The sequence below is a fragment of the Ciconia boyciana genome, chromosome 18, assembly GCF_034638445.1.
Source record: "Ciconia boyciana chromosome 18, ASM3463844v1, whole genome shotgun sequence".
NCBI lineage: Eukaryota > Metazoa > Chordata > Aves > Ciconiiformes > Ciconiidae > Ciconia > Ciconia boyciana.
Genome location: NC_132951.1, coordinates 4,962,274 through 4,989,138, shown reverse-complemented (window position 1 = coordinate 4,989,138; position 26,865 = coordinate 4,962,274). Strand labels below are relative to the sequence as shown.

Here is a 26,865-nt window from a genome sequence, read left to right as displayed (position 1 = left end):
AAAAAAAAAAGAAAATTCTGTTGGACTAAATCTATAACATCACTGATATCAGTACAAACTTGTCAGTTTACACCAACAATGATCAGGACATCAGTAAGATTTGACTGATCTCATGTATAGAGTTGCTTAATCTTCTGGATGGATCGTTTCCACCAATCTTCCCAACGCTGAATTGTCAGCAGGTGAGCTGTACTTTCTTCCTTGATCTGGGCAAACTGCTGCTCAAGTTTACATTTGTATTTCTGTATAAACAACAACAACAATAAAGGACAAAATTGGTAGTGATGAAATATAATTTTACTTTGCCTAAATCCAGGTCCTGATCCACTGCATCAGAAGATTGCATACAGGACACTTATTTTCTGCCTTTGACAATAGAACTATATGCACAATGAATTATTCACTGCCTTCCTTCTGTGTTCCTTTTAAAGGCTTCTGAAACTAAATTATCAGCAATATTTAAATTTTGCTAAAAATAGCAAGATCTTCATCTCACTTCCATTAGCTCCTAAGATTAAAGAGCTGCCTTCTCCAAAGAAGAGAGAGGAAAGCGTGCATCTCAAACATAGAATGCACTCTGGCTCCTGCCGGAACTCCCTAAGTCACGAGTATGAACTGAACTATTACAAAGCTGCTAAAAAGGTATTTCACCTAAACAGAAACTTGTAGACTACCATGAAAATCTCAAGGCACCTTTATTAAAGAGTCCATGCTCCAAAATATAAAATACTGTATTTTTAATGCAGCATACATTCAGGAAAATATTTATGTGGGATGCATTTACTGTATCAAACCCTGCTGACAAAATACGTTCACTTCAAAACCGTACTGTAACCAGGTGCTTAGGTACCATACCTAGATACATAAAACGCTCATGCAAAGTTATAGTTTTGATGGCATTTGCCATTGTTGACAGTGTATTTTACATTTCCCTATTAAAAAAATATATTTTTTTAAAATTAATTCAGTTCACTGGGAGTATGATTACTTCCAGGACAGATGCATAAACACTGACCATTTATTTCCAAATAATTTAGAATATTCTCCTAATTGCTGAACACTACTGTTTCACAAGCTATGGTCAGTGCAAGTCAGAGTCTCAGAGTTGTCTGGAATGTGCTTATTCTTCTAGCAAACTTAGTGAAGAAAGAGTGATCGTTTTTATGGTGGAAACTGATCTGTGATGGTTCAGGATGTAAGACAGGATGTAAGATAGGATGTAAGTATCTTACAGCCCTTTGCCTTTTATGGAAAAATCAGCCTTTGTGATCTAAGGCTAGAGCCTTAGGCTTTAGAAAGAAAGGTGAGTGAAAGCAAGCTGTATTGAAATGGCATTGTGGTAGCAGCTACTTTTTGAATCATGATGCTGCTGAAATGCATGAAGTGTCCTGTTTCTGACACCATCCGTGCTTCTCTGCTGAAACAATTCCCCATTGTAATGTATCTGAACGAGAGGGTGCTCTGAGAAACCAACGCTGTCTGCTTTTGACAACATCACAAAGAAACGGACACGAGAGAGGATTTCTACACATGGTGAGTATGGCTTTAAGATCTGAAAACACTGTGTATATTAAAAACTTATACATAGCTATAATTTTCTTCTTAAAAAAACCAAGTCCACAACAGTAGCAGCCCCACTCACAGTCCTTTCCCACAGACCAACCTTATATCCAGCATCTCTCGCTTCTACTGCTGCTTTGTGGCCCAGTGTAGTCTTAGCTGTTGTAACTGACGCAGTTTCTCTGCAAATAATATAGTCTGAATTGTCTGTGAGAGTAGTCATGGGTATTCCTGGCCAAGTCCTTTAAAAAAACAAACCAAACAAATAAACAAACAAGCAAGCCACAGGAGAAAGAAAGTTAGAAAAGACAGCAGATTATACTAATTCATGTTACTTGTACTTAAAGTGCAAAAGATTAAATGTTTCAATCTCCACAAAAGGATTACCCTAAAAACTACCTTATTTAGTGCAACCACCTTTTCTTTTAAAACTTCAGGATCTCTGCACAGTAAATATAATTAATGTCTTCTTAGTGAAAATACACAGTATGTTCATAGATTTGAAAGCATTGAATTGATAAACAGTGGCTAGCAAAGTGGCATAGCAATAAAATTGAAATTGTACTGCTTTACAATACGTAATTCACTTTTATTTATTTGGATTCATTGCTATTCTTTCTTTACAATCATCACCCACCCAAACTGCCCCATAACTAGTTAAATGACATTACTAATGATGAGCATAGTATTCAGCAGTTTCAACAAGTGCAGCAAAAAACTATGAGGACAGTGTCTGATACCAGTTTAGAGAGGAGAAATTACATAGAACAGTGTTCAGTATCTTCAGATATTACCTGCTCCCACGTTCAATTAACGGTTTAACTTCACAGATTTCTAGAGGAAGTCCAGCTTGTTTACGGCTGATTAAAGTGGATGTCTTCTCTCTTGGCATCTCAGTTTCTGGGAGATAACAGAACAGCAGCAACAAAATAATGGCAGTAGTACCATTGCTTTGAGTAACTATATGCAGCTAGACGCTCTTCACTTTCAAGAAATAGCTTTGCATGCTTGGTCATGCAAATCTTTCCATTTAAAGTACTATAGCATATAAAAGTCTCCTCTTCCTTGGGAAAGTCTGCTGCAATCTTTGAGTAGGAAGCGGAGGCCTGAACAAGCAATCTCTTCTTTACTTACTTGCTACTTGTACATCATCAATAGTGATACTTTCATCTAATTCCAGAAGCAGCTTTTCAGTGAAGGCAGCTAGTGCAGTAACAAAGTTCTGAGCACACTCAGCAGCACAGTCCTGTTGGGACATTGGAGCCAAGTGAGAGGAATTCCTTTGATAATTTGATCTCCTCTCCTTCTAGTTTAGCTCCAAAAGAACTACACAAGTATCCAACCTTGACATTTTGCAACAGCTGCAGATAACAGACATAAGGCTCTAAGTTGCACATAAAAAGGTCTAAAAGTGCCTCTCTGCAGTATTCTCAACACTACCTGATTACCTAAGGTAAAGTACAAAAAGCTACAGAGTTCTGTGTATGGTTCCCCAGTAGTTGAGTATTTGAGTTAAGCATCTAAACCTGATAAAAACAGCTACCTGTAAATGCATCCTTCTGCCCAAAGCAAAGGCCATTTTGGAATTCGGGTACTTTGCGTGGAAGTGCTTTGGCCAGGTATTATTCTAAAACAGTCTATGTGTTTCTCTGTGTGTAGAAAAATGTCAATTATTTGCACTAATGAAATGCACACAGAAGAAACCCTTCCAGGCATCTGTCATCTGCAAGTAAAATAACTAACCAGAGGATGTCACTATTACTCCAAATTTAGAATTATATCCAATAATTCTACCATTAAGAGATAAGTCATCTCTTCCTCAGTATGTTCTATGAATGATACAAAAGATCAGCTAGTTCCACAATAAATCTATTGTTCTGGTTTAGCCCCAGTTGGCAACTAAGCACCACACAGCTGCTCGCTCACCCTCCCCACCCGGTGGGATGGGGGAGAGAATCGGAAGAGCAAAAGTAAGAAAACTTGTGGGCTGAGATAAGAACAGTTTAATAATTGGAACAACAACAACAACAAATTGTAATGAGAAGGAAAACAAGAGAGTGAGAGAGGAACAAAATCCGGGGGGGGGCGGAAGTGATACAACCTCTCACTGCCCACCAACTGACGCCCAGCCAGTCCCCGAGCGGCCATCGCTGCCCACCGGCCAACTCCCCCCAGTTTCTATACTGAGCATGACGTCACATGGTATGGAATAGTCCTTTGGCCAGTTTGGATCAACTGTCCTTGCTGTGCCCCCTCCCAGCTTCTTGTGGGCCCAGCAGAGCCTGGGAAGCTGAAAAGTCCTTGACCAGTGTAAGCACTGCTCAGCAACAACCAAAACATCAGCGTGTTATCAATATTATTCTCATTAAAATCCAGAACACAGCACTATACCAGCTACTTGGAAGAAAATTAACTCTATTGCAGCCGAAACCAGGACATTTAGGCAGGATTGCCTAAAACTGAAAATATTTTCCAGTTTACTTTTGATGGGGAGGAAAAATGTATCCAAGATGTACTCTGCTTTCCAAATGCAACATCTAAGTTCATATTCGAGCAATGACTTTACAATTACCTGCAGCATCTCTGTGTTGAGACGAATACCATCAGCTTGGTCTTTTTGCCTTTTTATTTCCTCTTGGCACAAAGCGTCCAGCTGAAGTAAGTTGTCTGGGTGTCCCAGAGAGGGATGTAACTGATTCTTGTGCACAGCCTTTAAGTAAATACATAAGAATACATAAATACGTAAGAAAGAAATGCCTTCAGTAAAGGATGTGCAATTGAGTCATAATAAGGAAGTAGTAAAACCCACACATTTTATATAAAAGTATTCAGAAAGACAAAGAAAATTTAGTGTATTCCTTGGCTGTCTAGAGATAAACCTTGCAGTGCAGTATACACCAAATTTCCTATCTGCTGGAGAACAGGGCCTCTGATCTCACCTTGGCTTTTGTTTTCAACAAATAATAATCTCTCCCACCAAGTGGTAAACAAGATATTTTTTATGTCTTTATATGTGTATTTTTTCCTGAATTTAACTTAATACTCAGAGGGACAAAATCTCAAGATTTACTCTGTAACATTTTCTGCATGATCTCTGTTATGATTCTGTTATCAGTTTGATATTACCGGACAAAATATACCTCTTTTTTGAAAGATAGTAAATAATGATATTTCATTATCCGTACGTCATAGTACCTACAAACGAGTGCACCCTTACAGTACGAGCTGTATAGCCATAGCACAATGTCACAGCCCTTGAAGAGTTTACAATCTAAGTGTAAGATGACAGGCAGAGCTGTACAAGATTACAAAGAGGCAGCCCAATGCTGGAAGCAGTGGGAGAAGGGACTGAGTTACTAGAAATACAAAGCTTCCAGTACAACTACACAGACTCACTGCAAACACAGAAACTAAATGTGTGGCTAGCTCAGCAGTGAGTGATTAAGCAAACAGTGAGATGATAAAATTTTCTTGTTATTAATTCTGATGCACTTAGCATTGCTTACACTGGAAGCATTCCAATATGTCCACGATACATACCTTGGCATTCTCCCAGTCTTCCAGCTGTTTATTGAAGACGTGCCGAATCTGACCAGTGGAATAGCTGAGCTTCTGCTCGTGTTCTTTTAAAAGACTATCAACTGCCAACTGGGAGACATAAGGGAGCTCCTTCTCAAACAACTTCAGTTGATCCTGAAATTCTTTTTGGAAAAGATAGGGTGTTTATGTGACACGGAAGTATTCATTGCAAGGAAAAAAACCACTCAGCCAAGTTGAATGTACACTGCCAGGGTCAAACAACCTGGAATTTTCTCTGACAGAGATTCTGTCCCCGCCATTCCTTTTTCTAGGTCCAGTGCTTTGATAAACATGCACTTGCTAAAAGATGTGACCTTGTACAGGTTTTCAACTTACTCAAATGCCCTTCTGCCACACTTTTTGTAGCTGATAATATATAAAAGAGAATATTGGCCCAATTTCCAGTAAAATCAACTGGAGTTTTTCCACTGAGTGTGATGGATTAAGAAAGCTACGTAATTCTCAATCACTGCAATTTTCAGTTTACGTAACTGAAAAATTACATACACAAGAAATTAGAAGTCTTAACTGAAGGAATTTACCTATAAGACAGGAATTGTAGTAATCATCTGTCTGACTTTGGTATGACAATAGATTCTGTTTGAGCACTTCTGCACAATGTTCAAATGTCTTTGGCAGATCTTCAGGCATTGTGATTTGAGGCTTCCCTTTTTCGTAGAACTCCTTCAGGAGGTAAAGATAAAACAGAAAAGTTGTTGATAACACATTCAAACAAGACACATCTAGGCATATAACAGTAGCAGGGATATACAAATCTATCAACCACCCTCTTATTTGAGACCAGTTTTCTTCCTCTGATTCTGAAATGCTTAGTTAATATTTTTAAAGAAACCTGTGATTAAAAATACACTGTCAAATACTACTTAAAAATTAGATGCATTGGTGAAGAAAGGAAAATTTTTGGATGGGCATCCAAACATTGTAAAGAACCAAATTATTTAGCTGACACAGGAGTAGACCTATGAAAGCAAAAGTGACCGAAGAACACTGGGTTTTCTTACCTCAGCAAGGCAGAGCAAGCTGTTATTACCCGTCCAGAGAATATTCATAATACTCCCCTTAAAAGTACTGAAAACAAACAAAATTTAAAAAAAAAAAAAATCAGAAACTCACACTGTAAAATTATCACATTGGCAATATTTACTGTTTTTCAAATATTTTGTTCAGGTTTATTTTAATACATTTTTGAGAGCATACACAAAGAAATATTCAGAATGCCTAAGAACCTTCACCCCCATTAGTAGAGATTCTCTTCAGCAGAAGCAAGGACTCTCAGCTATTGTAAATGCTTACTGGAGAACACCTCCACATCACTGTAACAAAAAAGCAATCTTAGCCAACTTCCTGTGCTGAAAACTTACCTTAAGGGCTTACCATGCATTTTAGATAAACCAAAAATATTTGAAGGTGGGTCTAGCTGTTTACTGCAAGTATTTTGAAACACAATGTGGAACAAAATTCTCAAGCACTTAAACATCTTAGGCATTAATTTTAATAGTTTTGCATGGCACTTATGAAATATCTCAATTCTATATAGTAGGACTGCACATATCAAGAAAAAATATGATCATTTTCTCAGAGAAGGAGAATGGAACCATTTAAAAATCACCTCCTAAACAGTTTGTTTCTTGTTTATTCATATAAATGTAGTATTGAGCACAAGAATGCAGTGTATAAAATTTATTGCTCTTCTTAGAGGTGAAAATAACTGAAAGACAGGCTATTTTACATTTTCCAGCCCATTTTTTGTAAATGTACCTGGGCTTCAATGAGGCCACCCATTTCAGATATTAAACAGAATAAAATTGATTACTTTTATATTCACTATTATTATGCTGCAAAAAGGAACTGCTCTGTAAACACTTTCACCAATAAATATCAAGGTTAAATACCTCAAAATTCAATGGTGAATTCTATAGTTCATGATTATAAATAAATAGATAGATAGATAGATAGGTAGGGGGTTTTTTGTAGATTAACTTCTATTTCTGCAAATACACATTACTTACTCAGATTCTGGAGGCTTCTCTCCAAATATCTGGAACCTCTTGTCACTGAGAACTGGTCTAGTTGTCCCTACCCTAGGGAGTCAAAACATTAATTTGAGACTATCCACAAGTATTTTTTTTCTCTGGCTGATTATCTGAGCTAGTCAGTCATATGATGGACATGAAACTGAATAAAAATTGGGAAAAATGTAACTCTAAAACTAGTATTATATGAAAATAATTTTTTGATTGAAAAAAATTATCAGGATTGTCTCCTCAACAGCTCCTCAAAACTTTTCTGTTGTTTTTACTATTACAGTAGCTCATTTCATCTATCTATGGACTAAGCTGAAGACATACTATTTAGACACCAGACCTGAAAATTAAGATATATTGATTTAAAAGTGGGGTTAGTCTATATTTCAACAACTTCACAATACAAAACAACAGCAGATGAAGGAGAAAAAGAAGAGTGTTTTTCCAGCCAAAATCTGAAAAAAAATGCAGTGCTGGTCATGAGGACATAAACAGGGAAGAGATCCCAAATGATAACCTAGACGGAAAGAAGGCTAATATGCTTAAGCGTTAAGAATTTTTCACACAACAGGCAGTGGACAAAGTTTAGGTAAATTTCTGCATGGGAATATTATAAGTAAGACCTTTCAGGGGTCTTACCTTCCTCTTGGCCTCTTTTTTTTACAAGATGACTTCTTGGTGATCCAAGCTGCAGAGCTGTAAGTAGCAGAGTTCCGAGGACTTTCATTAGATACATTTAAGTGATGATTCTTCTTTGATGTGGGAAGAATTGCTTTATATTTAACAAGGAAAGATGAAGAACATTGTATAAATGCCAACTGAAGTATTTTTTATATGGTTATATAGTTTGTGTTCTCATTTCTATAATGTTTCCTTACAGCATTAAGGGGACGACTATAGGAACAATCATTTCTGGCAGACAGAACTGAAGTAACCCAGCAGTGGCAACAGCAATAAAGGTTGTGCACTGGGGCATGAGTAATGGGAATGTAATAGAAAATACATGGTAGATGGGAGGAGATTTAAAACAACATTAAGGCAGGGAATAAGAGGGAGAATGACCGGGCTACATTCATAGTCTTGGCTGTGATGGGGACTTAGGAATGTGGAAGAGAGAGAGGATATCTTTGGAAGTGGCTGGAGGAGTCAAGCTCTGGAGAAGAGAGATGAGGAAATGGGAACACTAGGTAGGGAGCAGTTGGGGTTGCCTCTGCACTCACCTTTGAATGAATGAAAATACACTGTGAGAAGGATACCTGATCCCCTACATATTTTCATGCCTTCTAATTCTTTTCTCCACCCCTTTTCCCTTTTATCTTTTACCTTTATCACAAATATGGGTACTCTTTATAAAGTCATTATCTCATTCTGCAGCTTTCATTGGTTAAGAGCCAAAAATGATCTTATTATTGCAAAGTAAAGATATCCAAGAAGAAAGTTGGGATGCACAAGTCTCTCAGAGCTAGCATGTAAGCCACTGGCCTGGAACATGCTAGACCTGCTCAGCGATATGCTAGGAACTACAATTTAGATGAATGTAATATATTAAAAGAAATGCTGGCACACCTGCTCCTAATAAATGTGAGTGATCATTTCTCTCCTGAGTTAGGCCTGAAGATTTTCTGGACGGCTGAATTCTGAAACAAAAAAAAAAAGAGCTAAGCGGCTATTGAATACCCTGCTATTTTATATGATATACTATATTATATATTGTATAGAGAACTATGTAAGTTCTCTATCCCTACCATGTGCTAAGTGCAGTTAAATTTCCGAGATAATATTTAACAGATAGGATTACTTTTACAATGTAAATGTAAGTACTGACAGTGTAAATATAAGTACTTTCATGGGACTAACTAATTGTTTAACAGGAATTTCAGAATTTCTACAAGCAAAACTGCATTAAAATATTTATTTGCAAATCACACACTTGTCATACTGTTCATTTCACACTTTGTATGTTCATTCAACTATGTAGCATGTAATCACCTTTTAACTAAAATAAGGCTCTAGAAGACAAAAATTGACTACCTAAAATATATCATAGTGCTATAAACTAGATGTCACTTATTACTCACAGTGGGGTATTTTTGCCTATTAGAAATCTTGCTCTTAAAAGAAAGCACTCTCAGCTAGACTGATTTATAAAGCTAGACTGCTTTGTATGTAGTAGTAGTAGTATTACCTATGAACAATATATTCCATAGTTCTGTATATACAGAGGTAAACTACCAAATATGAATTCAGGAAAACCTTTATATGCTTCTGGAATATAAATTTTAACAATACTGTAGTGAAGCCCCTTGCAGTGTTATCATGAGCCTCATGAAGAGAAGAGGTATATATAGCAAAGAAAATATAAAGACAACAACAGAAAAATACCTTTACGCAAACAAGTACTTACTCAAGTAAGTTTTTGATAACACTTATTGATAAATCATCAACTGCAGACTTTCCCATTCTGCTTGGATTTAACAAAGGAAATTGGACAGGATCCAGCCCCATCACCATCAATTTGTTCTCATCTCTGAGACACTCTGTTCGAATGGCAACAGCAATTGAACCTTGTAATGTAACATTCGTTGCAAGAGGGGTGAAGTCCTCCTGAAATGGGAAGAAAAACGAAACCCTGTTGACTGTAGCAGGCAATTAGTGAAAGCATTACATGTAGTTACTGATTACTAAAGCAGATCTTCCAATCATACACTAATTTGCTTCACAGGCTGAAAGAAAGTTTTTTTATAATTCTAGTAGTAATGTTGTTACAGCTATACAACTCTGAGACATTTAAAAGTAGTTAAGAGTAGATTCTCATAATTATCATAAGCAGTATTTAAGTATATACCCTTAAAACAATGATCTACTGTAGATTAAAAAATAAAGACAGACTTTCCAGACAAGGAAGGAAAAAAACCAAACCCACTTGATTAAAAAAATCTCTTCAGGACACATTTGATTTTTTTAAAAATCAAATTATTTTTAAAATTATTTAAAGAAACCCATGAAATATGTATCTATGAATGGTGCTACACCTTGAAAATAAACTCTTGTGAAGAATTGAGCAACTCATTGTGATGCTGCGCATCTTTAACATTTAGTGAACTCAGTGGTGACTGATTCACTCAACCTCTTAAAGAAGCTGACCTAATGTTACAATGTCTTGGACAGCTTGGCATAATGCAGCATCTTTCTTCATTTGAAAATTCAAAGCACAGATTCTGAAAAACCTTTAAAACATATACATAACATAAAACATAAAAATTCACTCAATATTAAATAAAATATAGAGAACTTAAATGCTATCTTACATTATCATGCGGGCTCATTGCTTTTACTAGCAAGCAGTCAAGATACTGGCTCCTCTTTTTCACTTCTTTCAACACTACTTTGGCAAAATCATACAACTCTTCAGAAGTCAAAGCCTAAAAGATATGATAATACAGATGGTATTCACTAAACTAGCTATTTCAAATATGCTGACTGTTGTGCATGCAACGTCATTTGACTCTGTTCTGTCACCATTTTATTTACACATACATGGAAGCAATGAAATTGTATAGAGGCTGAGGTTTTTGTTTGACAAACAGGAAAACAGGTACAGGACCTTTCTGAGCAAAAATTCTGAGGTAAAGTACTCTTTCTGCCCACCCCGCAAATGTGTATAAAAATAAGTCTACCTCAAAAATATTAGTTTATACATTATACAAACATGCACAGTGAATCAAATTAATACCAAGTGAAATTAAATGCCATTTCATGCAGATTAGAACTTACTTCATTTGCAGTAGGATGAGCACAAACATCTATCTTCTGATGGAGCTTCTCCAGATAAGAGTTTAACGTCACTGCCTGCAGATTGGAATTTGCTACCTAAAGCAGAAGCAGATATTGGTGAAGTGAAATCCCATTCAAGGGATTTTCAGAGGCTCCACTTTGAAACCACTAGACTTGCTGGTAAAAACACTCAATCACTGGTACTCAGAGAAGCTGAAAACAGTAATTCACAAAAGCAACACTTCATGTGCTTTACTGCACCACACAAAAATGCTGGTCTATTCAGATGTACATACTCAACATGCTGCAAGACCATAGTGTTTCAGCATAGCTGTAACAGTAGTAAAAACATAGTTTTAAGTTGATAATGACAGAAAACAGGTTTTGAATTAATATAAAAAGTCACTTAGTATTTGTCCACTCTGAATTCAGCCAAAAATCTCTTCATTGGAATAAAAGAGAAATTATTATAATTCATTTAAACAAAGTTCTGATGTTTCTGTTTGTACCTCTGATTTGATTTGCACTCGTAGATTTGTCAAAAATCGTTGGATCTTCTCCATAAAGACTCGATTCATAAAGAGATAATGGAACTTTGTTTCAGACTGGTTGATAAGTTCAGTAGCCTTTAAGAATGCCAGAAACAAGAGACAGAACTAATTAATTTTCACTTTTTAAAACTTAAATAATAGAACTGACCATTTCTACTTATTTTTTCCATCATGTAATTGCTGTACAGAACAGTCTTGCAGTCCTAATCTGGGAGCAAGCTGTTATAAATCACGTTAAATATGCCAATATAATACATAATTTGAAAGAACGAAAGTCTGCACACCTCCTCCAAGCAGCTCGATTCCATTTTTGCCATATCTGTCTTGATTAAACTTTCAAAAAAGTCGATATGCTTACTTTCTTTCTGAACACACTTGCTGAAAGACTTTACCTCCTCAGGCGAAAAGTTACCTCCCTCCAAAAATAATCTGAAAGCAACCAGCAAAGTAAAAGCAATTGGCTATGAGTCTTCCTTTTCTCAAAGACTGTTTTAGCTAAGCAGCCCTAAAACATAGATACCAACACAAATGTGATTAAAACAGTATAATAATTGTGGCTTAACAAAATAAATTTATTTTTTTTAAATAGCAAACTAGATGAATAACAAAATAAACTTTAATTTTACTGTTCAACCTATGCAACAAATGCTGATGCCCAGGAATAGGTAACTACTTATAAACAACCCTCCAATGAAATCTCTATACCTGCAAGCTTTGAGAAAATCCACATTTGAATTCCTTAATTTTCCTAAAGCTTCCTCCAAATAGTTCCGGTAACTTCTCAGGGAAACCTGGATCACTTCCAGATGATTATGTAGCTCTGAGTGCAGACTGTTGCTGAAAGAAACTAACCTAACAGCAAATAATAAAAGACAGGGAAATCATACAGAAAGAGGAGCACACATTATGATTCAGAGACTGCTGGCTGTAAAGACATGAACAAAATGAGAAGAAAATGAGAACTCAGGAGTGTTTTAGTATTTTGAAAGCAACTCGCTGAACTGTCATTGTTTTTATGAACACTTGGCAGATATCAGCAAGCAGTTGATGCTATTTAAGAGTATCCTTCAAAACCAATTAGTCAATTGCTATTACTGTGCAGGTTCAGTAAACTGGATAAAATCTAAACAGATGAAACACCTTTTCTACTTTAAGACTGCCAGCACTTTGAAAATATATGAAAATTGTCATCCATTCAGTACTGATTTTAATTTCTTCAGGGAGAGATAAAGGAAACAAAAATTCTTTACATGTTTTTAAAGTTTCACGAAGTAGTCTTCACTGAAGAGTAATGACATAAAAAACAGATTCAGAATGCAAACCAGGAACATCTCAGACAGCAATCAGGAGTATTTAACAATGGAAATTCACAGCCAGCAACACCTGTGGCACACTTACTTCTCAGTCATAGGAGCACTGAGGAGGACAGACTCCATGTCATGGATTCGTGAATGTAAGTTTTTGATGACATTATTTTGCTGATCACAAAATTTGAGAAATTCAGCTTTCTCCTTTTTCAGAGCTTCCATCACACCTGCACAGTGGCACTCTAGACACTCTTTGTGAAATAGCAGTTCCACTGATAAGAAAAGAAATTTTACAATATGGTCATTATTCCCTGTTTACTGTGGATTGTCACAACCACCAGCCAACCTATTATCAGAAGCAGCAGTAAAATAAACAGAGCCAGATCTCAGAGTGGCTAAAACATACAAATAAAATACATCCAATTCAATTTCTTTGACTTTTCCCCTGTGTTTGACATAGATACCTGGCAGCTCCTAATCCATTCAAATCATAAATGTCTCTTGTTTGCTCTAAGCCCTCTTTTTCCTTTATTTTTAGTCACTGCTGGCATCTCCATTATCTCTCTGTTCTCAGTCTTGTAACAAAAGTAAAGGTGAAGGATTTTTTTTTTTTAGTGGAAAACACACTTGTCCCAATTTTTTTTTTTTGGGGGGGGGGGGCGGGGAATAATTTTTGGTCTCCCTTCTGGAACGATAGTTGGATAAATCAAGAACCAGCCAATCAACCTCAAGAAAACTGCCAGAAAAGGCACCTGTCCTCTCTACAGGAAAAAGTGGAATTGAAAAATTAGTTGCCTGTTCTCCCAAAAGAGAATTTTTTAGTTTTTATGTTAAAGACCAAGAAACAAGAAACCTGTATTAAATAATTTTTTTCCCACCAGAAAAACCTGACACTTCTCATACGAAAAAAGAGTTCTGATTAGTGGCCAATCCGTAGCTGCTCAGTGATATTTCATATAGCTAAATCCTCCCTCTCCTGTATTCAGAAGCCAAGCCCTGGCATTTTGTCTCTCCCAACACTTGTTAATTCTTTTTCTGCAACACTTCTAAAATTATTCTTTGTACATTGCAAACTCTTGTTAAATAATTTCAAGGAGAATGAGGATTCACAAATATTGACAACAGAAACTGAATGTTCTACATCTTTTACGATCAAGTCATTGATCAAGGCACTGCTGGGTATTTTCCAAACATAACGTATGAACTACAGAAAATAAACATCTTTTTTAAAATATATGAGTATCATATTATACTAGGAATTAGTAGACACTCAGCTGCTTCCTATTGTCCTCTACTGCTGAGTCAACTGACACTGAAACAGATTTTGGTCCACTTATGATTGCCTCTAAATGAAGACATGTAATGCTCAGAGTAAAAAAAAGTCACTACCAGCTCTAACATTGTAGATATTTGTCTCTATATCCTCCTGTCTTCGTTGATGCGAGCAAAGACACAGCTGAAGTTCTGAATTCAGCTCCTCTTTCTTGGCAGCTACAAAGACACAGGATATGGACAAGGACTCTGCAAACCATTTCTCCAAGTGTTCAAAAAAGCAGAGGCGAATCCTATGATTGAAAAAGAAATATTACAGTGAGGAACAGTAAGTAATACATAAGAATTTATTAAATATATTAATTCTAAGAATTTAACTTCTGACTATAGGAAGATATGGTTTCATTACCATTTGCACAATACTGGTAGAGTTTTTCTGCTGGCTGCATACTACTGAGTACCAGGCATTTTACCTTCATGGCTCTGCAGGGAATCTGGGCAAATTACCTGCCTTTCTGTAATATATTTTCTCACTAAATAATTTTCTGTAAAATATGAATGTTCTGTAAGAGGTAAATGCTTGTGTGATACTTTGAGAGCCATGGATGAAAAGCAATATAAAAATTTTCTCTTATTTTTATCAATTTAAAAAGAGGAACAACATCAAAATAATCAGATTATTTTTGCATCTTTAGTCTAATGTTTCTTCCAAACAGCTGAAATTTGTCTATTACCTAAAGGGAAAGAAAGAACATAAACTGTTTTCTACTAACCGTTTCTTCAGCTCTATAAACACGGTTTCTTCAATAAGTACGTATTTCAGGTACATAGGAAGTGATTCTTTTTTTTCATATTTTGTAAAATAAGTCTCTGGGATGTCAGTCTTTCCTGCCTCTTTAACTCCAAGAACTGTGTAAGAGTTTCCACTAGAAGTGGAAAAGGTCTCAATGGCAATTTCAGAGCTTTCTGCCTTGCTGCTGTTGAATATAGCCTAGGAAACAACTGGAAATCATCATCTGTTACCTTTAAAGGTATAAGCATAGAATCAACAGTGCACAAGCTAATGTAAGAATCCTAGGATATTAAGAATAACGTTCTCATTCTCAGTTTGGACAACATTCATACAGAGAATATGCTTGCAAGTCTCAATAGGCAGAGTCATCAATGTTTTAACAGGTTTTTGTTATGGTAATAAATTCACGTAACTAAAGACCTGAAAAACTAATACTTAGATACAAATACAGCTTAAATCATTCACCATGGGTTAAGAATACTATGATGAAAGAAAGACACTTAAAAAAAAATTATATGCAAAAGCTTTTTACAAGGATAAAAGCAGTGCAAAAGGAATGGTTTTACACTTTTATACACTCCATTTGCCCATAAAAAGGATCTAAAGCCCTAATAGTCCAGAAATAAATGAAAACAATAAAGACTCCTGTGTGCTTTGTGTACAAACTAAATCTAATCTACTTTAAGGAATTTACTTACCTCAGCAAAAAGAGGACTTCCTATTCATCATTATTTTGTGCAAGACTTCCTTCCCCTTCAAATTTATTCTCTTGTTCACTAACCTGTGTAAAGCTTACCCCCTGTTCTGCAGGCTCAGTTTCTTCACTTTCATGAGGAATACTCTCCCCATCTTCTTTTTCCTCTGCTTCTTCAGTTTCCTGTGCAAAGATCTCCTCATTCTCAGCTGTGTTTGTTTCTTCATTTTCTTGTTGACAACTGACCGTCTTTTCCTCTCCTTCATTTTCTTGCACAATGCTCTCAGCTTGCTGCTCCACCAGACATTCAGCTTCTGAAGCCTTAACTAGTTCTTTCCAGTTAAAGCAGAGTTTTACTGGTCACAATCCAAAGAAATACAGATTGAAAAATAAGCAAGCAAAAAAATACCTGTTTGTACCATTGAGGTATTACCTTGATCTTGAAACGTGGAGTCTGTCTTTCCTTGCAAGTTCTAAAAGGAAAACAACAACAAAAAAAATCTCACACAATTTAAAAATGAGGATTTGCTTGCTCATAAGAAATCCATATTCCTTCTCAAAATATATCTATTTCAATATGATAGTCTTGAATGGGTCACTTATCTTCTAAAGAAGCTATAACACTCAAATTGATTAATACAATTTTGTTACCTTGCAGTTTTCTGTTTAAAAGGCAAGTGAATTTGCTGAAATGCAGTTTGTAACAAGGACACAGTTAAAAGTGTGGGACAGAGAAAGGTTTTGTGTTTCCCCCCTCTAGTTCTACCAAAAGCACTTCAGTCCTATGGCCAAAACAATACTTTAGTTTATATAATCTAAATTTTAAAGGTAATATGAATTTTCCCAAAGTGAAAAATTAATACACCAGTAAGATTTTAAACCAGAAGTAGTTTGTTTTCTTTATACCTGTTTGAAGATTTCCTTTACATTAAAATATTGGCTGATGGATATACTATAAGAAATCAATTCCCGCAAAATAGCTTCTGGGTAAGCCATTACTTTATCCATTAGAACTTGGTTGAATGTCTCATACCTGTCAAATTTAAGGTCACTGTTTAAGAGACTCAAGTATGTATAGAAATAAAATGAAATATTACTACAATGTCTTTAAATCCAAATCTAACTTTTCGACCAATCTCATAAAACCTTTAGGCTAAACATTGTACGGTATCTGTTTAGCCTGAATACAATCACATCCTGGCTTGTTAGTAGAGATTAGTTCATTTCAAATATATAAATGCACAAAAGTTAAGAAATATTTACAATAAAGTATTTTAGATCTTTCATTTGGGATGGGAAAACATTCAAGACCTGTGCTTACATAAGGAATATTAGAAGTGAGAGGTCAAATTACTGTCTTTCATGTTAGTTCTGTATCATGCTCAGCTGTGACTGAAGCTTTTCTGGTTTATTTTCATTTTACTTGGAAATGAAAACTAATGGTTCAAGCTGAGTCTTGATTCAAGAAAAATCAATGTTCACACCTGTTTTCATTTACATTTACATTTGCTTTGTCTCCTATACGAAGATACTTATGGGGAATTTGTGTACGTGTTCAAATGTTCAGATAGATTACATTCCATCTCTGCAACCTCTCACTGTATTTTCACTTACCTAAAAAGGTACATTACCTTTGGGTTTTTTAAAATTGTCCTAATGAATATAAAGAGTACTGAACCAACAGCTCTAAACACAGCTACAGTGTGAGGTGTGTGCATGTGCGTGTATCTGCCTCTCAGGTCCACATCGCTTTTCTAATATGCCTCCAATCTAACAGACAGAAAAGACCTTCTGGGTGTGAAAATCGTCAAACCTTCTGCTAAGATCTTCAGCAAGGAGAGTGGTATGTGCCAATTTTGATGTGATTTTTAATGATACAAATGCCTGATCATGAGAAACGTAACAGCAAGATTACCAAACTATATACTTTGACTATCTTGAGAGTCATTAGTAACTTCTAGTCTTTGCGACTTTGAAAGAGATCAGATCTGTGAGCACAGGTGATGGCACAGACCTACTTTCTGATCCCTGCGATTCAAGAATCTGAACTACTACTTTTACCTTCTGAATAAATAATTATCCCATTGGCATGGATGACATGGTATACTACATAATACTACTGATCCGGTATATTTTTAAAATTATACCAGTCTTCCTTAGTCCTACTTCTAACAGTCTTCCTTAGTCCTACTTCTAAAATGTGGGTATTATTTGCCTTAACCTCGTTCAATATGGAAATTATTTTATTTTACATTCTTATATGAAGTAGCAAGCAGTGTTTTTCCATACCTTCACACCATAGCATAAACAAGACCTAAGTAGTACAACCAACATTCAAATATGCTTTACTTTTTAAGTTTGCACTACAAAATTAATACCTAGCTCTAATGTCATCTGAAGAAGAAAGGGCGTTCTCCAAATATTTCTTCAGCTGTTCTTCAGAGCTCGCTGTTTTCATTTTATTCAAAATTATATCCAGATTAGCTTCCATCATCTAAGGCCACATAAAAAGAACCCAGTAAAAATGATTTAATAATTACTAAAATGCTTCATAACTATTTAGGATGCAAATAATTTCATTATGTACATATATTCTACACCAAGAAGGGAAGATACCTTACCAAAACTCATCTATTAGGAAGATTTTTCATAGATAATGAACAACATCTTTGACATTGCCACCCCAAGTTGCATGTTATACCCATATGAGAACCTGACATACAAACAAGACTCTATACCTGCACAAGATCTTATGAGTAATAGAAACTTGCAGCCACTTAATACATAAAATATAATCTTTATCACCGTTGCCATATCAAGAATAAGATATGACTGTACCTTAAGTGTGAATCAAGCAGTTAGCAAAAAATGTACCTGACAGAATGAAACTACCCTGTAGAAATTCCAGTATAAATGTCAAAGATTACTTTTTAAATTTTATAGCAGGTATTTTGAATTCCAGAGTGTTCTCTGCATTAAGAAGTCCTTTCTTTACATCATACCGCATCCTTGTTTTTATGTTTGTACCTGTATTAAGTTGCCCTGTTTCCGTCTGCATTCATCTAATCTCTTCTGAAGTTCACCTTCCTGCTGGGACAGTTTGAGTTGATGGACATCCCAGAGCCCCATGGCCTCCTGAAAATAGCTGTACAAGTCTCTACAATTCCGCTCATTCTGTTTAGCCAGCTCCTCAAAGTCTCTCTAAAGAAATACATTTAAGTGAACCAGTTACTATTAAACCGTTTGCTGGAAGGTGAAATGAATGAGCAAGGGGACATATGAAATGATAAAAGGCTGTCTGGAAGTACACTATCAGTATTCAACATGGTCTGTTCTACTTGGAGAGGAAAAAGTAGTCCAAGTAAACTGGGTAAGAATGTGGATTTTTGTTCTAGAAGCTGAGAGTATCAAAACTTCTGTTTATTTTTCTGGTACTATAAGGCACAGAATCACCAAGTACTGCATATGTCCTGAAGTATCTGGCCATCTATCATTTTAGGAACAACTGCTCAGTCATTTTCATGTATGGAATCATAAAAGATAGGATTAAAAGAAATTTAGGAGATTATTTAAATCTATTTCTCTGCCTCCAGGCAGGATGGGCTATACCTAATTCATCCCTGACAACCTATTATAAATATAAACCAAACAATTATGAACTCTTCTCCTTGAATCACACCAAACATTTTATATGTGGGGCAGCTGTTCAGTCACACTATGGACCTCTTTCTAACATTGCATCAAGAGCCCAAGATGCCTATGGCATTTCAGGCAGTAGCGCAGGAAGAACAGACTACTCCCAGAGAGCAATAAAAATACTTGTAATAAACGTACATCCATATGCTCCAGTTCTTCTTCAAACTGACTTTTTAGTTTCTCAGTCAACTGAAGTAAGTCAGAATTCACAATTTCTTCAGCCTCTTTTTTTGTGCAAACATTCAGATTCAACAGGTTATTCTAAATTAAAAGAATGCTAAGTTATTGACATGCATCTAATACAACAAATATTGTGTGGCTTTTAAAGAGTATGGCTAAACTTAGTGTTTCTTCTTTTCTTGTGAATGGATGGAGAAAGGTTCAACCCCCTAGATCTCACATTCTGTTAGTAAACATTCTATCTGGACACAAAGGGAGAAACTGAGGCACAGAGGTGGAATTTCTTTCCCAAGATAAGACAGATTCAGCACAAAGGCTGAGGGTTCTGACCCTGCATCCTCCACCTAAATGTGGGACAGTGGTCCTTTCATTACTGGCATTTGTTACTGCTTTTACACATTTCAAGTACAAATACCACATGCTACTGTGAAACAAAATGGACAGTAAGTTTTCTAACAGAATAAGACAGAGGTTAAAAAGTAATTACACTTGTTATCTCAGTGTTTGGTGGATCCTCAAACACGTATTACTGTAACAACACACTGTATACCGTTACCAACAATCCTTCCATGAATTCGCCAAGCTATGATACTAACCTTGCATAACTGCACTTCTGCCAAACATTTTTGCTGGACCATCTCATACTGCATGCGTATTTTCATCATAGACTGCACATTGTGGGTATCTGAAGGATATGGAAGAACAGACCATTGTAAAGATTTCCGTATTTCACAATGCAGTGTGAAACGGAAACATGACAGAGGACCCATGTTGAGTCTCAGCACAGTTAATATATCCCAGTAGTGTCTTCACACTTGTACGACACTATCAACTTACAAATAAGATGTTTTAATATGAATCTTTTTATCATTATGCTTAAAAGTAGTGAGTTATTTACAATCGCTAGCAACTTCTTTGCTACTATACAGGTTACAAACATTAAGACAGGATGTGCTCGGGAGAACGACAAGGTAGACACACTGAGGGAAGGCACACTACAGGACTCGGAGAAAGGAAGCATCTCAAATACTTCTCCTCTCATCCCCCAGGAGCTAAAAAGGAGTATTTTTCTATGATTGAGAACTGATCTGCATTAAAATTAACCTTCTATTTTCCCCAGATTAATTCTAACCAAGTCAGTTCCTGCTAGATCTCACCATGCAAAAATGCTTGTGCTGGCAAAAGGGAGGTGATGCAATAGACAGCTTATTTGGTCGTATTGCTAGCTCAAAGCAACTTAGAAGGTACATGGAAATGCATGGAACAAAGAATATAGCAAACGTATACTTCCAAAGCAACCGTCTGACTCATTACTACCTGGAAAAAAGAAAGAAAGAATTGCTTGAATTCCAGACTGTTTTTATGATTTCCCAACTTACCTATACTTTTGTTTAAATTCACCAGAGATCTGTACCATTCATCTATCTCAGCTTTTGTGTGTGTTGGAGGCAACAAATCACTATTGAAATAGGAAACAAGAGTCAGATATCTTCAAATATAATCCAGTCAGTTCTTAAAGGATAAAATTATGAATCAGAGTAACCATACTACTGTGCTTTATTTACAGCCATATCAGCAATGAAAATAAAACAAGATGACTGCTGTTTTTCAAGGCCACTGTTTACTGACAAGGAACTAACAGTCATCTATCTTGTTGCTACATACATTGTAAAAGAAAAACTGTAAATATTGTAATGCATTGCACCCAAACCATCTTCTTGTTGTCAGGATGGACACTCAAACATAGCAGTGTTTGAAATAATGCCTTGACAAGATCACCAATTTTTATTTCTCTGCCCATCCTTGTCTGCCCCTTTCTACCACGTTTCAAACGTTAGTAAGATTTACTTTTGTGTTTCTGCATTTCTAGCCCTCGATCACCCCCTGTTTAGTGTAACTGGTGCATTAAAAACCAAGAATGCATTTTTTCCATTAAAAAGAGCTTTACAAAAGAAGTTTAGGCCCTGCCTTACTGCTGCATTGTACAACCGCACACTGAAAGTGAGCAAAGGGCATTTTGTAGTCAAGTCCCTCATTAACTCTAGGAAGAATTCTATTTTCCTTTGTTCCTGTTCTCTCTTTTGTCATACCCAAGGTGCTGCAAAAACTCCAGTCTCCTTTCACTAAGTAAAATCTGATCCGTTATCATATTTTCCATTTCTGTTTTCACAGTTGGGGGATTCTGTATTTCTTCATTTGCCATAAATTCTCTGTGGGATGGAAGAATACATTGAAGTAAATATCTGTTTGGGAAAATTTCATGTTTGAAATACAAATACAAAAATGTTTTATACATAACAGGTAAAAAAAGAATGCTAAGTACTTTTAGCTTTTTATTTTTATAATGGAAAAATGATAAAATATTACTATTTATAGAAAACGTAAGTGAACACTAGTCACTTTGTGTTATTCATACTCCAAAATATAATTGTAAAATTTCTGACCTGAAACTGTGAACTACGTAGTTCTTTCGGATGAGCTTCCAGTCCTTGACTCTACCTTGCCATTTTAATCGATCTGATAATTCCCTCTTCATCTCTGATTTCATTAGATTAAAGAACAGCTTGGCAATTGCCCTCTGATTATCCAACAGTGCTCTGTTAATCATCTGTGTATTAAAAAACAAAAAACGGAATAAAAGCAGCATGTAACATGCAAAAAAAATAATTTGCCTGTTCTATGTAAAAAGAGGGAAGAATACTACAAATTATAAAGAATACCCTGCAAAATAGAAAACTCTCCTATATTGCAGTGATTGATAGGTAGAAATAATGAATTTCAGTTGGAAAGAAGACATTCTGGGAATATTCAGATTGCTGTCTTCTCGCAGGTAAAACAGTCTCTCAGTATGAAAGATTTACCATGGCCTCATCATGCATGAACCTGTAAACATCAGCTGACAAGAAGAAGGAAATTTCCTCCAGTATCACAGTATACTTCCTCAGTACATCTGTTATCTGTGCAATAAAAGAATAAAGAACAACAAAAAAATCGGTATAACTCAACTGTCAGTTTCCCAAGTTAAGCAATGATATGAACAAGACAATTTTTTTCCATTAAAACAAATTCAATTCGCTGATAGACAGATTGAGAAGAGAATCTTAAAATATCTATCTTAAATATCTTAAATACTTATTTTTTTAATCATTCATAAAAATAGTAACTAAAACATTCCATTTTGTTACTACTCAACTGATTTCTCTTTAATATCTGTGATAATTGAGTACTCTGCAGACAGGCTGCAATCTGAATTTAAAAATCAAACCAACTTCCTTTCAAATATCTGTAGTGAATCCACCAGTGGTTGTTTGAAGTGGACATAAAATCTAAGCAAACGTGGTCATCTCTGGTATTTTTCATAACTAATCAAACAGAAAAGTTACTGGTGATACTGCTGGAGCTGTTCATCATGTCTACTTTACAAAGAGAGGACAAACTGACACAGGTATAACAGACAGCTTTTGTTTGCCTACAAGGAAAAAGTAGCAAGGACTTCCTTAAGGACTATCCATTTATTTATCCAAACATTTACTGTGATGTCCAATGACTTTTACAGGTCAGGCTGAAGCCTCCGTAACTGTAGCATGTCTGCTACTGATACCCAGCCCACCCAAACTAAAATTAGTTAGGGCACATCTATGCACGTTCTCAGCTGCAGAATAGCTATGTCCCAACAAAATAACATTAGGCCTGTTGACAGTTTGGCCTAAATAACCCTGCAGAAGAATAAAAGCAGCTCACATATTCCTTGCATCTTTACTACAGATAATTGTGGAAGAAACAAACAACTTGTAACTGGAAAAGAAGTATCTTCTCCTGATTACGTTGGTATAAAATGAGGGAATGATCTATCGGTGAAAAGACAGTAGTCACCTACACAACAGAAGCCCTGGTGGACCTCTTTGTCTCCTGTGGAAACAATCTACTCTTTGCTCTGCATCCAGCATGACGAGCAAATAGTAATCTTATGCTTAATTAACAGCTATTAAAACTACAGCTCACTTTATCAGCTCGACTCCATTCAACCTTTTTTAAGGTTTCATCCATTTCCCTAATCCACTTCCTTCTGGTCAAGGATTCCTGATGGATGATGTTCCACAGTTCTTCCAAACCCTGCAAGAAGGATTTACTCACAGTTTCACTGAAAAGTAAATGTCAAACCCTGCCCCCCTTCAACCAACCAACCAAACCCCCCCACCCCCAAAACAACAAGCATTTATATCTTAAAACTACAGCAAGACATAAGAAGCTATGTTACACAGACCAGGTACAAACAACTGAAGATGAGAAAGTGGCATGAGCTGCCTTACCTCAATCGAGAAACCTTCTAGAGTAGAGTCCAACTCAATCTTTTTAAACAGAAGTTCAATTTTTCTATCAGATTCCATCAGTTTTGTCAGAAGGGATTTTCCAGGCTCCAAAACAAAGGGTTCCATCTCCTAAAAAGGTAAGGAAGTCAGTCTGATCTTTTGAATATTAGGCCCTGACCTTAGTATAGCAGTCCAGACTACCTGGATTACAAAATCCAGTCTTACCCTGGCAATGCAGGCAAGCTCGTGATACATTGAGGATAGTGCTTCATCATGACGGCCTCGCCGGCGTTCTGACAGGCGTTCCAAGATATTAGTCTTCGTTTCCTCGGGAACTGCCAAGAAAGAAATCAGGATAATGTAGCTTGGAACTGTCGCTGCAGAATACATAACGCACGCACAACGAATTGCTAAAACCACACTGTGACCTCTGTAGTTTGTGCAGCTATCACAGTGCATGACAGCTTTCCACAGGAAGGGAAATCTATGCAAATGTACATTAAAAATAGTCAAGCATATTTTTAAATTTCCTTTGATTTTATTAATTTGTGATTTTCAGAAGGATAAAAGCGTGGAAGCTATGAACTAAGGTCAGGTATGATGCAAAAAATTGCAACTTCCAAGAATGAGATCTGCTTACATCATAACTGGCATTTACCATCTAAACACAAATTGTGATTGATGGACAATTTTACAACCATTTTTTCTATGAGTAGACTCTTCATCTTCAAAATTAGTTACAAATCATAAAACATGTGTCAGGTCATTTCTGAGCTTGATTTTATACTTTGTTCAGCTAAAACCATTATATGTATGGTGGCTCCTAAAAATGCAAATTAAAATATCTGACATTAAGGGAAATAAATTTTACCAACAAAATCAGGTAGGGATCCAACTTCCTGAGCTGCATTTACATCTACACTTTTCCAAGCCTTTTGAAATGTTGTAGCTTCTCTGAAACAGAAGGAGAATAAAGCTTTGATTTGTACTAAATACCTAAGAGTAGGGATTGCAATCGGTATAATATGCAATTTAATTGGCAAAACGTAACATTTAAGTGAACATAAGCATCACTCTAGCTTCAAAGAACATGGTTCAAAGAATTAATATTGCTTCTTCTGAGATGAATTGGACTGAGTAATTATCTATCCTCGGTTGATCACAACCTCAAATCTGCTATGATGGCATAAAAAGCAATAAATGCTAGATTTAATACGTGTAAACTACAAAGACATACATACTGTCTCTAAAAGGTATAAAAATTATAAACTATTAAGTAAGAACTAGCTAGAAATGTGGAAATAGCCTTTATCTGCCCACTGCTCTTCCCATCAGCTGGGGCACTGTGTTTCTCCTTGGGGGAAGTGAGAATAGGAGTGTCATTATTCAGCAGAAGAGTTAGGGTGAAAAGGATGGACGCAGCAATTTATTTTCTTGCTCATTACATAATCATTACTGCATCACCACATAAACCATTAACGCAGTTTAAAATACAGTTCAAAAATATATCTCAGACTGGGCTTATATCTAGATTGCTTTGAACAAAAAAAGACGTACAATTTCTTTTTAAAAGAAAAGCCATACAATATGTACATCATTGCAAATATTAGCCTGTTAATCTGCACTTTAACAGGCAGCAGCTCATTATACTCAATTTACATCCAGCAAGGAGACAGTCTATTACAAGTCGTTAGTGCTGTGACCAAGAATTCAGGAGTGTCTAGCTCCCAGTGCAAACCTTACAACTTCATGCCTATAGTCAGGAACACATAATTGGGTTTTTACGCTTCTGTTCTCTACCTGTACAATGGTGGCTTTTCTGTGGAGTCGTTGTAGGGCATTCTTTCAACAGCTTCTTTCAACAGCTTTTACCAGCTTCTGCTGGTAACATGGTAGTAGCCTGGCATCAGTAGAAATTTCTGAATCCCTCACCAAAACGAGCCTTTCACTCTTTATAGAAAACCTAGTCTTGTTCCTTACTTTTTCCAAAGAGTGTACTAAGTGAACCTTCAAAGAACCATAATCAAAATGGTTAGAATTCTTTCCAACCTACTGAACAAAGAATAATAACAAAATAATTGACAAAAACAGTGGGGGAAAGGCGGCAGAAGAAAAAAGGTAAAATAATTAATACTACTTGGCACATGCAGAACAATTTTCATCCAAGACTATTTTCAAAATAGGAAAGAAAGATAACCCTTTCCTCAGAGAGGAAAACTGAAGCAAACTGGATTGTGTGCCTAGCTTATGGTTACAAGGAAAGTAAACAACAGAGTCAGAAATGCCTGAATCTGGCTTACCATGCCTCTTCATTTATCTCTTACTGCTGTGTTATAATGATTCTGCCTTCAGTTAATGTATCCTGATAGGCAGTGAAGACACAGGAACACCCGTCCATGCATTAGAAAGCATATGCTGAAGATAACACAATTACTTTCTACTACAACAAAAACCAGAAAGGTTGAAACTGGCCTCTGGTTTGAGGTCACCACTTTAACAGCCAGCAAGCAACGGACCAACATAATTAACTCATTTGGCTTTTACTCGTTTCTTTGTTTTACCTCATCCCCAAAGATCTGTTTGTAGACTTCCCGGCTGGGAGGAGGGGCACAGGCCCCGCCGGCTGCATGCGGCCCAGCACAGCCGAGTTCCAGGCCCGTTTCCAGAAATGCGATTTACAAGCTAGGGGCCAAGGGGAGATAAAACATTTCGGTTTTAAAAGGTTCTTCTAAGAGTGAAACTACATGCCTACCGCATGGTTTCCACTATCTGCTAACACTGCTGCAGGCGAAGCATTCCGAGGATTTAAAAATATCTACGTGACGATTTACCGGTGTCTGCGAGCCCTGGACTGAAGGGGGAAGAGCCCTTCTGCTCCCTTGGCGGCAGCGGCCCGCCCTGTCCCCTCAGGGGAGCCGCGGGTCCCCGCTCCCCTCAGCCGCGCTCCCGCCCCAATGGCCGCGTCGCGCGCCGGCATAGCAACGGAAAAGGGGGCGTGGCTGGCAGCCTCCCCGTTGCTATGGCAGCGCGGGGAGGCAGGGCCTAGGCCTGCCCCGCCCCCCGGGACCTCGCCCCCCTCCCCGGGACCCGGAGGCCGATCCCAG

At 36.7% G+C, this 26,865-nt stretch overlaps 1 protein-coding gene across 1 annotated transcript; it reads right to left on the bottom strand.

The window, feature by feature from the left end:
- Positions 1–110: 110 nt before the first annotated feature.
- On the bottom strand, positions 111–26,689 carry CCDC180 (coiled-coil domain containing 180). The gene is made up of 37 exons (XM_072883369.1): positions 26,593–26,689; positions 25,562–25,768; positions 24,633–24,715; positions 23,987–24,096; positions 23,762–23,890; positions 23,454–23,564; positions 22,313–22,408; positions 21,896–22,059; positions 21,542–21,661; positions 20,831–20,910; positions 20,048–20,136; positions 19,410–19,532; positions 18,603–18,776; positions 17,954–18,069; positions 16,482–16,608; positions 16,009–16,048; positions 15,678–15,907; positions 14,862–15,079; positions 14,206–14,381; positions 12,908–13,088; positions 12,215–12,361; positions 11,794–11,938; positions 11,468–11,584; positions 10,959–11,054; positions 10,493–10,606; positions 9,589–9,788; positions 8,751–8,821; positions 7,824–7,956; positions 7,170–7,241; positions 6,162–6,228; positions 5,682–5,823; positions 5,101–5,261; positions 4,133–4,270; positions 2,695–2,806; positions 2,355–2,460; positions 1,664–1,802; positions 111–242 (listed from the first exon to the last, which is right to left on the bottom strand). The coding sequence occupies exons 2-37, from the start codon at positions 25,600–25,602 to the stop codon at positions 111–113; spliced, it is 4,500 nt and encodes a 1,499-aa protein (XP_072739470.1). The 5' UTR covers positions 25,603–25,768; positions 26,593–26,689.
- Positions 26,690–26,865: the final 176 nt, after the last annotated feature.